Here is a 19,309-nt window from a genome sequence, read left to right as displayed (position 1 = left end):
CCTAGGCTTCAGTCTTAACCATCTGGGGCCAGAGCTGATACAGCCCAACAACATAGCCGAGCCAGAGGTGCTGAGGCCCCAGCCTTTCAGCCTCAACATGATGGAACCTGCCCGACTGAGCCTACCCAGCAAGAGTGGAGGGGCGCTGCCCAGCGTCCCTGAGACGGTGTATGGGGAGGCCCTGGCAGCCGCTGAACGAGAGAGGCAGGAGGTGCTAGCCAGCACCTCTGCATCGATGTATGGGACGCCACCCGGCGTCGCCACCTGGGATGATGGGGGGGTGCTATCCAGCGCCTCCCACCGTGTGCCTGGGGCGACAACCATCGCCGCCACCGAGATACCTGGATCCTGGAACGAGCCAGCCTCCAACCTGATGTCTGGGGCGACAACCGTCGCCGCCACCGAGAGACCTGAGTCCTGGAACGAGCCAGCGGTCCCAGAGGAAGGGGTGACACCCGTCACCCCCAGTCAGCCAGCGCCACCAGCCTGCAGGGAGAGCCCAGCTACAAGCCAGCCAGCGCCACCAGCCTGCAGGGAGAGTCCAGCTACATGCCATCCAGAGCTCTCTACCAGCCAAGGGAACCCAGCGGCTCACCATCAGGATAAGTTGAATTTGTTAAATGTATTGAATCCAAAACCTTGTAAACACCCAGCCTTGCCTGTGCCCCCTGCACTTGAGGCTGGGGAGATTGAAAATTGGGAAAATAAGGGCTTGCCTGTGCCACATGCACCTGAGTTCCTAGGGCAGGGGAGGGCATTGAGTAAGGGCGAGCCTGTGCCACATGCACTTCAGCCCCATGGCACTGGGCATGCCTTGGACCAGGGAAGGGAGCATTTAGGGCTAGGGGAGCCGACACCCAGGCAAGTGCCAGTCGCTTGCCAGTCTGTCATTGGGGAGGGTATCGGGGTGCCTCGGCCGCATACAGATAACGCTCAATGGAAATTTGTGTCTAGCCAGGAGCAGCCCAGCCGTGTCCAGCCCCAAGAAGCAGCCGTGACCAGAGCCGGAGATCCCCAGCCGCGTGCACGAGGAAGATGGTTACCTGGAAGCCTCTCCCATTGGTGGATGGTCCTGTGGGGCCTCCTGCTGGCAGCCGTGTGGCCTACAACCAGCTACGTCCTGGTGGGGTGGGACTGTGCCAACCCCACCCATGTCACGTCTTACAACAAAGAAAAGATGTGTGACACGGAGCCCCTACACCAGGAGGTGCCCCTGGGCCACGACATCCACGTCCTGCAGCAAGTCAAGGTGAGGGAAACCACTGGGTTCAGCTGTCAGCTCACCGTGTCCCAGTGGACATTCAGGTGTGGGGTATGGGGTCACCTCAAGGTGACCTCGGTCCCCACCCTCATGAGGCCAACCAAGATAGACCCAGAAGCGTGCCGAGACCTGGCCAGGAACCGAGTATACACGTTGCCAGGCAAGACCCAGCCACTGACGTTCCAGCTGAACCACCCCCTGTTCTTCACCGTTGATGTAGTGGGCGCCCTCGTCAACAGCCCCGAGGGGGTGGGTTGCGAGGGGGAGGACGTCCACTTTGAGGGCCAGCTCTACCGCAATGAATTAGTGCTCCAGGAGCGGCGGCTGCTGGTCAAGGAGGAGACCTATGTGGTGGAGGATGGACGGGTGGAGTCCCAGTCTGACCACCTGACCCTCGATTGTCCCCATTCAGAGCTGTCCTGTATCACTGGGGAAGCAACCTACGTGTGGGACCACCTGGGAAGAGATTGCCCCTTGAGGCTGATCCGCGGCCTCCAGCCCAGCCTGGTGAGGGATGCATATCTGGTTGACCATCAGGCCCAGTTTTTCATCAACATGACCAGCCCCACCTCAATTGTGAACTGCGACTTCGAGGCCCATGCCACCAACCATCCAGCGCTGTTTGTGGCAGCTGACCCAGCCGCAGCTGCGCTGCCCCGAGTGTCGGCCAGGGATGTTGACGTTCCCCTCCAAGCACAGATCCATGCAGGTTATATTGGATTCACCCTGGAAACCCGCATGAGGAGCACTGCAGCAGAAGAAGTAGCGGCCAACTGCTGGAAGCTCCAGCAACTAGATCCGGCCCACCCGGTGCGTGTCCAGGGGAGCACGTTCTCGGTACTGAGGGGAGACATCCTGCTGCAGCTGACCTGCCAAAGGCACAAGTATGTTGTCCGCGAACACAAGGAGTGTTGGGACAAAGTGCCAGTGGAGCCCACCGGTTTTGTAGACGCCGTGACACGGGTATACAGTGAGCACGCCACCAAGATTCCCTGTTCCTCCACCTACCCCCTGACTGTGCACGCAGAGGAAGGCTGGATAGAGTTAACCCCTGCTCCCAAGAAAAGGCCACCCCCGCTGGATACGCCTAAGCAGTTGTTGACGGACCCCTTAGATGACTTCAGTTCAGGTGGTTTGTATTCACAGGCTGAGTTGAACGACTGGCAACAACTGCTGGCGTTCCCAGCATACAAGAGTGCCATGCTGACCGGCCTATCCTATGGCTCCTGCGTTCAGCAAGGCAGCTGTTCGGCCACAGGAGACCATGGGATAGTGTCCTACAACATTGACCGACTGGCGGAGGAAGGAGAGGCAGCCCTGGATGTCTGGGCAGGATTTAGACAAGCCATCCACGAGTGGGGAGATGGCGCCGCCATCTTGTGCTTGCTGCTGCTGATCCTCAAACTGCTGGGGGACCTCACCATCATTTCTCTGGCAGCAGCACAAGGAGGAGTCCGGGCAGCCCTGAATGCGATATCACAAGTGTTCCTGTACCACCCAGCCTTGTATAAGAAGGCGATGGCTAGAGCCAGGCTCAACCATGCCAAGTCCCGGGACTTTTCAGTGGACTGGGATGCCATTCCCATCGGCAGGGAAGCAGCCGAGGAAATGGTGTCTATGAAATCAACGGACAGCGGGCATGACCGCCCAGGTAGACCAGGACAGCCTTCTGGCAGGCCCCGCGGCCCCTCAGGAGGACAGGCCGCTGCTCAGACACTCAACCTGGCAGCCAGTGCCCCAGCCGCTGCCAACAACAACCCGCAGGTCCCACTGCTGACCGTCCCAGCAACAAATGTGCCACCACCAAACCTGATACCTGCCGGCGCTGACCAACGTATCCAACCCAAGGCAGCCTCTGCCTTCTATCCCACATTGGGAGCCCATCAACCCTAAGAAGATACTCACCACTAGGATTCCATTGAATCATTATCGTTTGTATATATTTTTAGCCCTAAGGAGCGGGCCGAAGGCCTCAACCACTGTCGGAAGTCTGGTAGGGAAACCATCTCCCAGCCTTCCGAGGGGAGAGTTGTGGTATTCGGCAACCGTGAGCCATGTCTATGGCACCCCTGATCTGGGGTTCGGTGGAGGGTCAATGGCCCTCCCCCGAGTCCTGGGGAAGGGGTCTAGTGACCCCCTCCCTACGCTTAGAATTAATGATTTGAATCTGTCTTGTTTATTATGGTTAACTGTATTCTTAATTCTCCCCCACCCTTTCCAGGGATGGGGGAATCATTATTGCCCAAACTGACCATTGTATATGTATTATTTATGCTTTTATGTTATGATTATTTATTCCTATCCATGTAATTATTGTTTGTTGTATATAACTGCAGTATCTCTTAACCCTTCAATAAAGTGACAACTGAAAGTAGATGTTGATCATTATCTAGTGAAAGCTAGAGAAGCGTAGCTTCTCTATAGTAAGGTGCCCACGTCTGTCACACTGCCGTAATCTAATTGAACTCCGGTGTCTGCCATTGATCCTCGGCGGATACCACAGTAATACCCTTGTATTAAAGAGGTAGGATGTCTTTCTATTTGTAATCAATGGTCTTGCCAACCAATGGTGTTTCTGTTCTTCGTTTCAGATAAACTATAGCTCAGGAACGGTTTGATTTGGCGAATATTAATCGGTTATGAAGCCTTTCTGTAAAATAACCTAATGCCGTGACTAGGAAAAACGAAGAGAGAGGGAAAAATCTAGAGTAGCTGTGCTACTGCTTTGTCTCTGACATATCCTAATTATAAGGTAGCTGCGCTTTTCATTTTTTCTCCTTACCTGTATGTAGATGTGCCCTAAACTGAACTCCATTCTGCTGAAGCTTCTGCAGGACTGTCAATGCCTTTACCTGAAAAACATAGATGAATTAATATTTGGAGATTTCAAATGACCAGACAATGCGCGATTAATTTATGTGCATCCCCTGTGAGGATAAACAAATCTAACCAATCTGTAGATTGGTACAGATTATTTGAAAATTTTAAACTTTGATAGTTTGAATCAACCAATCAGGATTGAATTGAAGAACCCAAACCTATACCTACCATGATGGCATTTTAAGTATTGTTTTCTCATTTTACAACAATATAAGAAAAAAATAAAATTCTTAAAGAATATGTTTATGTCTAATTGAAAAGTTCGAGGAAAATAGTTATTTATCGCATCGTTTTATAGACAGCTCTCCGTAGATATCAATATGAAATATTGTAAAATTAAAACCAGTATCGTTAGTCCCGATTTAAAAATTGTCTGTAATACGATGCTAAACATGATTTTTTAGTATGGCTGAGAACTGGTTCCAATTCAGCGGATATACATCGGTTTCGAAGCCATACTGAAAATATTTTTGATTCAAGTGTTTAGAAAAGTCATGTTTTTTTTATAGAAAAATACTGTAAATAAAAGTGAAATTTTATTCGGATTGCATGAGACCCTACAATAACTGTTCACTAATCAAATTATACAATTATAAATGTGGATTTTTTCTTTCTAGTATAAAATGGATTTGAAATCTAAAAAAATCCTTGCTTAACATTTTGCTGTTATTATATCGACATAAAAATTGCTATACTATGTTAAACTTTTATGCTGTAATAATATAAATATAAGACTACAGTCAGAATGTCGTTAAAATAATGATTTTGTGACTGTATGTTGGCTTAGATAAGTTAAATTTTAAGTAAATTTTAATTTGGATAATGAATCCATTTTAAGCCGTGGCTATTTTATTATATCTTTTAAATCATGTAATAAAGTCAATAAAAGTCTGGTGTGAATTTTCATTCAAACTTTCGAAAATTTCATTTTTTTTGGATATTATCTTATGGGATAAGACAATGGACGATAAATTGATGTACATACTAAATAAGGATAAACAATATTACCCCTTTAGGAGACTTACAATAGTGGTTGAAAAGGATGAACACTGTTAAATTTAACGAACCAAATAAAATTTTAAAAAGTACCCAAGTTTTAAGTAAACAAATGAAAGAAACTGGGTTTACACAACTTTGGAGACCCCTAAAATTTACCCATAATATAAAATTTAAACAAGTACAAGTATGTTTATAAGTAGCGCATCAATAACAAGAAAAAAGTTGTTATTACTGCGCTAATTACAAACATAATTGTCCTTGTTTAAAATATATTTTTAAAACAATGCACAATTTATAACTTATTTATAGCAATGCCTAATAATGATTAATAGTTTTAAATCAATCACATAAACCCAGAGATAGGACAATGAACTACAAATTTAAAATAACCAATCAAAATTTATTAAAAGTACCAAAGTTTCTGAGCCAATGAATAAGATTTTAGGGTTTTTAAAACCTTGTCAAAAATAATGATATCATTTTTTCTCTGTTGATAGCAATAGCTTGAAGAAAATGTAAAAATGTTTCTCCCAGTTGGCGAATATGACAATACTACACATCCCTCTACCCTTCATGAATTTACTCCACCCCTTCCACTGAACATGGAAGAACGTATTAATCAATATCTGAGGACTATATTAGCAATATAAATTGATGTCAAAAATACCCCTGTCAAAATATCCACGTTTTCTATATCCATTATATTAGGTAAGTAGAGCTATGTAGTCGATTAAAACCTTATTGCTTCTCGTATAAGATCTTTTTAACTGGCAGAATATAATAACGCAAAAAGTGTCATATTTCATACTAAATTTAATATAAACTATATCCCCTAACATACAATTAAAATATTTTTGATAATAATTCATTTAAAAAAAATAAATTTGTCTACGAACAACCGCTATCACGTGTATATGGATGGGGCAACCAGGGATCAATTACACTCTGGTACCCAAAGTTTTATAACTGAGTTGATTAAAAAAAACTTTGGGTGATTTTAATGAGTTTTGATTGGTTAATTTCAACCTTGTAGTGTCCAAATCTTTCAACCAATAATACAGTTACAGGGTAATTTAGTTTATCATAATTAAGGATTAACATCAATTTATCGTTTATTGTCTTATCCATTAAGATCCCTGATCACGATACAAATATATAGTTAAGATTTCAAGATGTGCTGAAAATGGATTGCCTATTTCTTCACTAATTTCCAAATATGTACAGCAAAAAATCCAATTATTGCAAACGCTATTTTTAGCTACTCCGGTCAAAAGGAAAAGCGATATAATGTATACACGATTTATACATTATACATCAAAAATTCTAATTTTTCAAATTTTGATTTTTTTGGGGTAGTTTGAAGCTTATTTAGCTAGTAATAAATATTGAGATAGGACGCGGATGCTAAGTACACTTTCGGAAACTAAAATTCAGTACATCGAATTCAAACACAAAAGCTAAAGCGTTCCCATAATGAAACATAATCTTAGTAGCGCAGCTATTCTATAACTAGAGTAGCTCCGTACGTCCATATCTATAATACAAAGTAGAAAGATGTATGTCTGTCTGTTTGTTTGTCTGTCTGTCTGTTTGTCTGTCTGTTTGTCTGTCTGTTTGTCTGTCTGTTTGTCTGTCTGTTTGTCTGTCTGTTTGTCTGTCTGTTTGTCTGTCTGTTTGTCTGTCTGTTTGTCTGTCTGTTTGTCTGTCTGTTTGTCTGTCTGTTTGTCTGTCTGTTTGTCTGTCTGTTTGTCTGTCTGTTTGTCTGTCTGTTTGTCTGTCTGTTTGTCTGTCTATTTGTCTGTCTGTTTGTTTGTAGCGAAGGATCTCGCTAACCGCTGAACCGATCGGGTTCTCCTTTACAGGGTAGCTTCTAATAGGTCCCGGGAAGGTTTATAACTATTTTCTAGGGGGGTGGGACACACCCAACCCTTCCAAAGAAGGAAAAATACCCCACCCCCCCTCAAAAATATTAAAAAAAAACTAAAATAAGAAAAATTGGTTTGATCAAACCTCTTGAGGCCCCTAGCCTCCGCTAGTACTAAAAAACACTGTAACTTCTTTGTTTATTAGTCCATTTTGATAATTCGAAAACATTAAAACACTCCAATTAAATCAGATATTCAACGATATTGTCCTATTTCGCAAATCATGGACAATAACTGTCAAAAATTTAATTTAGCTTGTTATTGCTGCTCTACTTATATACATTATTATTTTGATAACCTGCTTTTTATAAGGTTTGTTTATGACAACGCCAAAAAAGAGGTAACTCCATTAGTAAACCAAGGAAAGGAAATAAAAAGGGGTTAAACCAGGGATCTCAAGGGATAAGACAATGGACGATAAATTGATATACACTCCCAATGATGATGAGCATAAATACCACTTTTGTACATTAAATATATTGTTTAAATAGTTTGTAAACTTTTTAGTTAGGAATAATTTAGCGTGATTATAAAACTTTGGGCACCAGAAAAATTTATAGTCCAATGTCCCCTCCCTCCCTGGTTACTACTGCAGTTCTTTTGGTTCATTTTGGCGGAGACTTTTAATGATTTTATTCTCATTTATATCTTTAGTGAAATGTAAGAATTTATTAAGAAAAAACGTAGATTTTGGGAAATCTTGCTAATAAATCACAAAATGTGACATTTTCTTGAGATTTACTATTTTTAAAATTTGCTAATAAATAAAGAAATAAGTTCTTAATTCTTATATTACATGTTAATTTATATTTGTGTTGTTATTTTATAAACATAAGCCTGTAGTCATAATGTCATAAGAACTTAATGTTATGTCAATAATATGTCAGCCATGATTACTTTAATTAATGACAAATAAACGACAAAAACCAATAAAATTGTATGTCGACAAAGTTTGTTTGCTATTCAGCAGGGAGGGAGGGGACATTGCACAGTAAATTACACTGGTACCCAAAGTTTTATTATCTAGCTATCTAATTCGTTGGCACAATAAGTTTGGGTACTTATATTGAATTTTGAATAGTTTGTAATTTTAATTCCTAAAATGTGTGTAATAATCATTTGGAAGGTATATACATTTATCGGCCATTGTCTTATGCCTGTTATTCAGCGACAACAAGTTGTGTATAGAGAAACTTGATAATAAATTACGGCCTCGTACCCTCTAAACCATAAATAATGCCACAAAAAAACCGGTTCCCTAAAAGTTGCACCCATTTCGACCATTTTATTTTTTTGCTTCTACATTATCACAATTGTATTATTGTAGTTATAATTTATTTTATAGTATATCCATAATTGGCAATTGCCAATAATTGGTAGATGCGCCTTTAGTTTCTAGTTGAGGGAGGGCAATTTAAAATATCATAAAACCATCCCAAGACATTGATTTATATATAAATAGCATAGAACCATATTGGGGGCTACGTAAAGTATCTCTAGAATGGGCAGCTCAATCGGTTCAGTGGTTAGCGAATTCTCAACGGACAAAGAAACAAAAATCTTTATATGATAGGATATTGAAGTAAAAGTGTTAATGGCTGACATAATATCGACAAACTTATAACTACAAACTTGTAATATAATATTTAGACTTTTTTTCGACTGAATATCTAATTTTTTATGGGGCGGAATTTCTTGGTAAATTTTTATAAATAAATTGGTACAGGGAAACTTTGGTAAGACATTGTCTACACACACAGGGATTTCAAGGGATAAGACAATGGCAGATAAATTTATGTATATCTCCAATGATGATACAAAAATTACCCCATCTGTAGATTATAATTAATGGTTAAAACGTTTTGGCACTCAACTTATAGAACCAAATAATCATATTTCAATAAAGGTCGCTAAAGTTGTTAAGCTAACGAATTAGAAAATGTTATTATAAACTTTGGGGACTAGTAATAAACAGCCCATTGTCCCTTTCCTTCCTGCTACACACATATTCACTCTGTTATTGTGGAGGCCTAATGTTGACTTTGTGAAATTTATAATTTTCATCGACATTATGTGACTTATACAAAATTGTTAAGACTGATGTATACAATCAATGCGCTATTATTGGTTCTAAAATTCGTATCGACATTTTAAACATTTTTAATTACAGAAATGATTGGGTTATCCCTTTTAAAGAATCTTCATATTGGTTCTGGGATGGTTCTAGTCTTTTTTATCACCCCTCCTCCCATAAATACTAGAGGCACAGATGCTAGTAATAGCTGAAAGTCCTTTTGAAACAATATTGACATATCACTTTTTAAGCTGCTTATTTTATGTAGCTGCGCTATTGAAAATCAACAAGGATGACGACACCCAAAAGTACAGGAGACCCAAAAAGGTCTGTGTCAACAAATGGACAACGGGAGTAAAAGCGAATTTGTTCTGTGTTATAAAAGAGAGAGATTATTAAATATATTATGTTATTTGTAGCATAACCGATAGACTGATGGTCCAAATGAGTTGTATACTGGATGCTGATTGTCAAATGTATTTTAGAGAAGCTTCGCTACTTAATATAACTTTTTTTTATGCTTTATTGTGTATTATTTTCTGCCCCATATATTTAACCACTAAATTACGGAGTTTGCTGTATGTCAATACACAATAGTCAACCACTAGCGGATGTCCATACGTTACAAGATAAAAAATAAGTGCTGTTATTAGCTTCATTATATGTACATCTATTCAGCTAATTTGACTGTATGACGATAATCAATATATCATAACTTGGATGTTGGACGAGATTTTCATGTGCTCTGAAAAAGTGATACTCGCGGCTGGCTAAAATAACAATACCCCCTATGCACCCTCTTTACCCGATCCCCTCTCCTCCTACTGGATGCGCGAACTGGCCAATAAATGAGGTCCATATTAGCAAGCTAAATAGACGACTAATTTTCTCCTGTCAGTATATCCACGTATATCCTATATCCATTATGACGATCCTAATAGCTTCTTTAATTAAATCTCGTATTATTTTTTAAAAATTGGATTTATTAAATGAACACTAATAACCACATTTTTGCTAAAACATATACTTATTACACAATCACCTCCCCTCCCCCCCACCCCAACCCTCACAAATATATAGAATTGAGCAATCGGTCAATAAGTAGACCTATCTACTTCTCAGGTATACCTATTTCTAAGAAGGGAAAGTGGAGGTTCAATTAAATTTGGTTTAATTGAAGCTATCTACTTTCTAAATTATTTTAGAAAAAAATCTTTAGAAAAATACATTTCAATAGATTAGAAAATTTTAAAATGTTCTTAAGAAAATTATTGGACCCAATCGTAATAGTACACTATAAAAAATCATTCCACTTTTTTATTTTTTATTTTTATTATGTTTGTGTGTTCCCAAAAAAGTTTTTTTTACATAGGGGTTTTGTTTGTATCAATGACAGTTTTTTTTATCTATTTTGTTAAGGTAAGTTATATTTTAAAACATAAATCTCAAAAGGTGCCCCCCCCCCCCCCCACGCCCTCATAAAAAACTGTAATAAAACTTTTCTGACGGGGAATTTATCTTTTATAGTGTATGTTTAAAAGCATATCATATCTATAAATAAAATTGCGAAATAACCCTTTTAAATGTATTTTTAAACAAAATCAAGCTTCTCTAACTATAACCAAGTTAAAAATGTATTTAAATATTCTTCTTTATAAGAGGATTTTTTTTATACAGAATCCTTATTTAAGAGGACATTGAACTATAGATTATACTGGTACTCATAGTTCTAAACGATATTATACTTTATTTGTTGGCTCAAAACTTTGGGTACCATTGTTGTGATTGGTCGGTTCAAAACTAGTAGTGTCAATAATTTGAATCTAGAAAAGGGGCCATTTTGTTCATCCCTTTTTGCGATTATGAAACACTTTGGGATTATGATAAAATGGGGAATTGTATGCACAACAACTTTCAGTACTTGTATATTTGATCCAGAGAAATAATGCAATAAAAACTTAATCTCTCGGGTATAAAGGGTTAAGTAAATCATATAAAGAAGTAATGTTTTTTTTTGTCTGAAGCTTAAGATTTCTATGAACCCCTGAACCAATTTTTGGTAAGCTTGACAAAGGGCTAGTTTTAAGTTATTTCATTTCCAGGTTTAGGTCTTTGGATGGTTTTAGGCTTTTTTCTGCCCTTTTTAAAACCCTTTAAATATAGAGCCACTGTAGATAAGATTAATACTACTAGTTTGTACTATCCAATCAAGTCTCCATAGTCTTAAAACCAAAAGATGAAAGAACTAGTTTATAAAACTTTGAAGACATGAATAACCTACACTCTACAGTCCAATGTTACCTCCTAAAAATCTCTAAAACAGCGAGACTGAAGATTGATATATGATTTTTATTTATTCAGAGCTAGTTTTAGGCCATTTTCCTGCTATAAAATATCCTGTTTTTCGGTAAATTTACTGAACCATTTTATGCCTGGTTTTAAAAAGTAATCCTTTGAATGTGTATAGATGTATGAATAGTTGTAATCAACAAAGTTCACTTTAGCCAAGTTCTGCAGTCTTTAAATTACACTGTATTACAGTAGATATAGGTCTCTAGTAGCTTATCATTGTGATTTTATACTAGAGGTGGATCTACTTGAGGAATAGGACCTGTGACAAACCATGGTTCCTCTTCACTTTGGCTTCGAATCTCAAGTATCGGACAAAATTAAAATTATTTTGCTTATTTTACAATTTAGCGATAAGACAATGGAAGATAAACTTGTTTTACATACCAATAATGATAAACAAAAGTTATCCCTTCTGTAGATTAAAATTACTGGTTGAAGAGTATGAATACTACTAAATTGGAGCCAACCCCTCAAATTCAATTAAAGTACCCAAAGTTATGGAGCTAACGAATAGGATAACGTGGTTAAAAAACTTTGGGTACCAGTTTAAATTACAATGTCATATGTCGACTGCATGGCAGTAAAAATCAGTCATAAGGTATAATTCTTAAGTCGACTAAATTGCTTTAAATAAAAGTGGCTGTGGCTGACTAAAAAGTTACAATAAAATTTTTTTAAAAATCTCCTAATTAATTTAAAATATACACCGAAACTACCAAAGTGAGATAAAAGGGAGAAAATTTAAAATTTGTATAAAACAGTATAGAGAGATCAGTCAATGGAAAAAATGTTTATCATTTTTATAAAAAAAAAGAATATGTCCATAAGTAGCGCAGCAAAAACATGTTAACAACAATAGAAAATTGGTAGTTAAAATCAGTAAAAAAGAAAACGTCAATTAACGCTAGTCGCTATGACGGACTGACGGATTTACATAAAGATCTTAACTATTGAGTAGCTTTTCTAATGAAAAAAAAACTGTACATAAATATATAAACAGTTTTATAAGTTAAAGATTTTTTATTTAAATTAGATTTCGAGGTCTTTTCATTTTAAAATTTTGTTTAATATAAATAAAATTTATGAATATGCAATTTCAAGGGTTTATGTCGACTTAATTGTGGTCGTGAGTGACATAATATCGACAAATATATTCTTGTGTTAAGTTAATAAAGACACTATTCTTACAAAATATCTTTTTTAATTTTTGCAAAATATTTTTAAATTTTACTTTACCGTTATTAACGATACCTGTTTACCTAGCGTTAAAGTCTATATTTAGAAATTACAACGATACACAACATTTTTACTATAATGATATATTTAAACTTATTTTGCTAGTTTGGCAAATTAAATCTTTTTTAATTATAGGAATATCATTATTAGACTTGCGTTAAATGATAGATGTACAAAGAGGGAGGGGATATTGGACTGTACATTTTATTGGTAACCAAAGTTTTATAAACATGTTATTTTATCTTACTAAAAACTTTGGGTACTTTTATTCAAACTTGATTGGCTTATTTAAACTTGTAGTATCAAAACTTAGGGGTTTTCCTTTTAGTGCATAGGCATAAAAACTTTGGGAACTTTTATTAGATCTTGATAGGTTGGTTCAACTAGCATTATTTAAACTTGGGGTTTTCATTTTAGTAAAGTTACTATGTAACCATTAAAAGTGTATATTTATAAAGAAGTTGTATCAACTTTTTTGCTTTTTATTTAAGATAGCTAGCCGGTTCTTTCAGTAAGTAGTAGATGTAAGATTTTTCATAGAATTCAGATATGCAATCGGTTTTTTTGTAGACCTCTTATTTTTTAAGTAATTTAAGTTTTTAAAAAAAATAATTAAGTCGGTTTTAGGGTACTAAAACGCAACAAAATAAAAGAAGAAAATAGCCAGTATGAACAAAAATAGTAAGATCTTTAATTTGACACCTTACTTTTAAAACTCTGTTGAGTAATTGTTGAAAAAATCTATTTTTTTAACCTCGGTTTAATCAAAACATTAAACCTAAATATTTTCTCATACAGACATAAAAAATATGGGTTCATATATACCATTAGAATGAGAAAAATAATATGAATCCATTCTAAGCGAAATTGAAAAAGTTTTAAAAAATTGTAATAAAAAATAGAAAAAATAAAAAGTTTATTTTAAGAATTGTAACTACTAAACTAGCCAATCACAAATCGCAAAAATTGACGAATCGGGAAGCTTAATCTATAAAATTAACCTATAGAATTGCCAGAAAAAAAGGAGAACGTTCATACAATATATACAATAGATACTACAATAAATATAGTGATATTAAAGAACATGTAAAGAATGAAAAATTATGAACAAATATGCATCAGTCTGTTTATAAACTTCAAAACAATGCAGTTAAAAATACATTATTGTTTCTTGTGTTTAAAAAATATCTGCTACATTGCATTGTCTTTTGTTTAGGTTTTGTTCAGGTTTGGTTCAAGCTAACCCTTCAAAGCCGAAAATTATGATTCTTAAAATAAACTTATTTTTTTATAATAGTTTTATAAAACTTTTTCAATTTTGCTTAGAATAGATTCGTAATATTTTTCTGATTCTAAAGGTATATATGAACCCATGTTTTTTATGTCTGTTTGAGAAAATATTTAGTTCTAAAGTTTTTATTAATCCGAGGTTAAAAAAATAGATTTTTTCAATAATTACTCAACAGAATTTTAAAAATAAGGTGTCAAATTAAAGATCTTACTATTTTTGTTCATACTGGCCATTTTCTTCTTTTATTTTGTTGCGTTTTAGTACCTTAAAACCGACTTAATTATTTTTTAAAAAAACTTAAATTACTTGAAAAATAAGAGGTCTACAAAAAAACCGATTGCATATCTGAATTCTATGAAAAATTTTACATCTACTACTTACTGAAAGAACCGGCTAGCTATCTTAAATAAAAAGCAAAAAAGTTGATACAACTTCTTTGTTAAAATTATTTTTCAATATTTCAATCAGCTGAAAGTTTTTGTGGATAATTTTGATGGTTATTATAGTAATTGAAGTGAGTTTTTAATTCTATTTGGCACAGCCAACCATATATCAATCATTTTTGATCAGTACACACACACACACAAACACACACACACACATACAGACACACACACACACACACAACAAATGCACTAAAACACGCAGAGACAAAAAACTTTTCTTAGAACAATTTCTCTTTAAATTTTTTAGCAATCTTAAGTTTTCCGCCAATAAAAGAAATCATTAAAAAGACAAAATATATTATCTTTTGTCCATGTTCTAAAGGCCACAAACTCTTTAAATCTTTTTTCTCTTATCTCTAAAGGGAGGAAGAATTTATTTTAAAATCAGATAATAAACAAGGCGTTTTAGAAAACCTACAAATTATTAAAAGTAGCACAATGCAGGGAGGGAGGGAGGGGATATTGGACTGTAAATTATAAAGGTACCCAACGTTTTGTGAACACGATTTCGCATTTGATGGCTTTACATTTTGGGTACTTTTAGGACATTCATTGGTTGGCTTAAACTAGTAGTGTCCACACTTTTTATCCAATAATTTAATCTACAGAAGAAGTAATTTTGTTTAATATCATCGGGGTTTCTTCTAGTGACAAATTGACTAAAGCCTTATGTTGATATAATTGCAGCAAACAAATTTACTGGGTTTAAAAAAACATATAGGGTTGAACAAAAGAATAATCAATTTAGGTGCAAATAGGATAAAATATAGATATACAATATACAATAATCCCTGTTAGACAAAGAGTTCTTCCGTTGACTTATATTTTTAATAGTTTGTGTCGACAATTCATACTTTTTCTGATATTTATAAGGACATTATGAGAAACATTAAGCATTAGTCAGGGAAGGAGGGGATATTGAATGTTAATTACACTTGTACCCAAAGTTTTATAACCATGTTATCTTTGGTGATGGCTCAAAAAAATTAAAAACTTTTCTTAAATTTGATTTTAGTTAGTTTAAAACAAGTTTTAAACCAATAATCTCATTCTATAGAAGTTTTTCAAAAAAATTATTATCATTTAGGATGTATGTCAATTTAGCGTCCATAATATTAAAAATGTAAAGCAACCATATTCTAATAATAATAAAATATCTCTTTATGTTGATATAATAACAGCATAAAAGTTGATAGGGATGTATATAAATAGATACTTGTTTTATATATTGATTATAAATAATATAGATTGTCCAAAAGCCTACTCCCTCCCCCCTCAACAAAAATGTAAATTTCCAAATTATTTTTTTGAAAAAGATTTAACTAGTAAATATTGATTTCAAGTTTCATTATGTCAAATGTTTGTAATATAAAATGTACACCTTAAACCCTACTGCGAGCACTCTAGTGTACTAACTCTATTGTAATCCATAGGGTGGAGCTCTTCAATAAAATTGCGGCCATTTGTTTCAACATAAATTGATGGGTCAGTGCGCTAAAAAGAAATTGCCAATCAGCCAGAGAAGCAATTTTTTTGCTAATTTATTTCTTGTCCATAAAATTTGTGCTAATTTTTTAAAATAATGTTTTGTTTGCTATTAGCAGCTGCACCCCATGCATCAATGGGCTCCGTATTTTGAAATGAATGAGATGGGCATAAAAACAGCCTAAAACCATCCCTAGACATAAAGTAAAGGGCTAAGTAACTTTATTCTAATAATAGAAATGCGTTCTCGTTTACTTTTTTTTACTAAACAAGTTTAGCAAATGAATTAATTTTATCTAAGGGTATTGTAATTTTAATTTAGAAGCTTAAATGAATGAAAATGTTTTAGATAATTTGTGTATTAAATTTTTAATAAATCAATGACTATTGTAATGTGATCAAGCAATTTAGATCAAAATTTATGATGATCAATAACATCAATTTTCTTTGCAATAGTAAAGTATGAACGGAGTAGCCTTAGATATAGAGTAGCTTCATTACTTAAAATGAAAATAAACCTTTTTTATGATAAAAATGGTAAAATATTGTAAAATGGACAAAATAAACAAATGAAATATTTCTAAAAATTTTCATAATTTGTTATGGAGTAAAAAATGTCCCCTTTTATGGAAAGTTATGCAGGGATTTCAGGATTAGTTATTTATTGCATCGTACTATAGACAGCTTTCTGTGGATATTAAAATAAAAAATCATAAAATTAAAAACCTGGCCTAAAAAAACTGGTGTTAATTTAAGATTTTCATTTTAATGTTCGAGGAAAATTGAAGGATATACGATGCTATACATGATTTTTCAGTATAGCTGAGAACTGGTTTTAATCCAGCAGATATAAATAGTTTTATTCTGTTAATAGTTTAAAATGCTGTTAGTTCAAGAAAAATATTAATAGAAGAATTACAGTCCAATTAGTTTTTATTTTGATGAAAGATCACATTTTAATGGTTAAGAACCAACTAATCAACTTAAAGCATTTTTTCCCCTGATTCCCTGCAAAAATAACGACATAAACAAACATTAATATGTCTCTCCTTATTTAGCAATACAAATTATTTCGGGACTTTGCAAGTAAATCAAGAACACGTTTATCCCAAAAAAAGGATTAATAAAGGGGGGTAAATCATTTTTCTGTATATGATGGTACCCAATGTTTTATGTATCTAGTTCGTTGGTTAAACACTTTGGGTTGGTACTTATAAATTGGGTAGTACGAATTTATTCACCAATAGTTCGAATTTATTTACATCTCAGAAGGGGTAATTTTGTTTATTGTAATTGTGGATGTATATCAACTTATTGTTCATTGTCTAATCCCCCTACACTTTCTCTATATATACTGTATGATAATCTATTGTTTTTTCATTAAAAAAAATGCTGCGCTACTTATAAACATAAATGTTCTTGCTTATTTATTATTTAAACTTCTAGTAAAGAGAATTTTTATGACAAATGGCATTTTTAAGAATTGTAAATTTCTTTTGAAAATGTCATAAATAGTGTAAATAATAAGTAATAAACAAAACTAATAACGGAAAAAGGACAATAAACGACAAATTGATGTTTCTTAGTGTAAAATTCATCATTTGGTAGCTATTTGAAATATATATTAAACAAATTACTTTAAATTCTAAATTTGCTATCGGCTATTTTTTAGGGGTGCAATGATAGTAACCTCTCCCAAAATAGTTGTAAATCTTCCCAGGACCTATTAGAAGGTACATTGTAAAGGAGAACCATATCGGTCCAGGGGTTAGCAAGTTCATTAGGTATACACAGACAGAAAAATATACTCTTCTTTTATAAGATGCTAATTATAAAGCTACTTGTGGACATAATTGCCCTTGGTAAGTGCTTTAATTGGGTGTTTCTATTTGGCAAACTATTGGGGGGGATTAAAATAACCAGGGAGGAAGGGAGGGGACATTGGACTCTAATTTAACATGACCTCTCATTCGTGGGCCTAGAAACTTTGGGAACTTTCATTTGTAAATTTTCAGTGTCAAAGCTTTCCAACCAATGATTTTAATCTACAAAAGAGGCAATTATGTTTATCATAAATGGGGATGTACGTGCAACAATTTACCTCCTTTGTCTTATCCCTTATAATCCCTGAAATTAACTGATTTATTGGAGGAAAATGATTACATAACTCATTTAATTCCTGTCTGTCAGAAACAATAAATTGACAAGTTATTGTCGACTATATGGTGTTATTAAAAGTGTTAATTACTGATATTCTAACGACAAGCTGTTATACATATTGATATAATAACAGCACACAAGCTTAACAGGACGCCGTAATGTTCGAATTTCCAACAACTTATTTAGGCCGGATTAAAATGCCCAAAATGGATAATCTATTTAAACCCCGACATTTCTTTTCATTTCTTTCCACGGATGTAAAGGATAATTAATCTACACAACTTTCATCCCCCTAAATATTATCCAGCCACCAAAGGCATTGGACTGTAATTGTACCCAATCTTTTATTCTTTAGCATAAAAACTTTGGGTACTTGTTTGATTGGTTTTCTACCAATAATTTCAATCTAAAGACGTAGTAATTTTGTTTGTGGTCATTGGGGATGTAAACCAATTTATCGTTCGTTGTCTTATCCCTTCAGATCCCTGGTAACTTGTGACCCATCTCAAGCTATTTTGATAATGCTTATAGGAAAATCTTCACCAAGTTAATTTACTAAAAGTTCCAAAGTTAGAGTTACAAAAAATTTAACATTACTGTACAATAATATGTTGTAAATAAATACATAATCTTGTTGTATTAAATAGTAAGGTTTTTATTTGTCCGATAAAATCTCGCTGGGCATTGAACCAATTGAGTTCTCCATTATAGAAGAGCTTTAATTAGGTCCCCGGATGGTTTAAAACTTAAAAAAAAAACTTTTAGATTAAATTCTTTGGATGGTTTTAAGCTACTAAACCTTCCTCTCTTTCCTAGCAGGGGCGCAGCCAATAGTTTAATAAAACTATTATTGACAGAAAAATTAGAGGCAAAAATTATAAAATTTTAAACTGTTTTTAAATATTCTTGAAGAAGTTGTGAGATGTTTGCAGGGATATCAAGGGACAAGACAATGGAAGATAAATTGATGTACATTACACCTTCTGTAGATTACAATTTATGGTCTAAAAGTTTGAACACTAATGGTTTAAAACCAGCTAATCAAAATTCAATAAAAGTAAACAAAGTTTTTAAGGCAACGAATAGGATATCCTGGATATAAAACTTTGGGTACCAGAGCTGGATCTTTAAATCATTTTTGTGGTGAGCCAGAAGGGGTGCGCCAAATTTCAGCCAATCACAGCGCGGCATTTTATAAAA

At 35.2% G+C, this 19,309-nt stretch overlaps 1 protein-coding gene across 1 annotated transcript in view; it reads right to left on the bottom strand.

Annotated features, from left to right (window-relative positions):
* Positions 1–19,309, bottom strand: part of LOC145333029 (uncharacterized) — a 243,153-nt gene that overhangs the window by 73,777 nt on the left and 150,067 nt on the right. Inside the window, exon 11 of the mRNA XM_080178178.1 lies at positions 4,044–4,113. Coding sequence (XP_080034304.1) covers positions 4,044–4,113 — 70 coding nt within the window. The remainder of the gene's footprint in view (positions 1–4,043; positions 4,114–19,309) is intronic.

The sequence above is a fragment of the Acartia tonsa genome, chromosome 12, assembly GCF_053477335.1.
Source record: "Acartia tonsa isolate MP-2025a chromosome 12, ASM5347733v1, whole genome shotgun sequence".
In the NCBI taxonomy this organism is placed as follows: domain Eukaryota; kingdom Metazoa; phylum Arthropoda; class Copepoda; order Calanoida; family Acartiidae; genus Acartia; species Acartia tonsa.
Note: the sequence above shows the minus strand (reverse complement) of the source record. Positions and strands in the feature narration are given on the sequence as shown.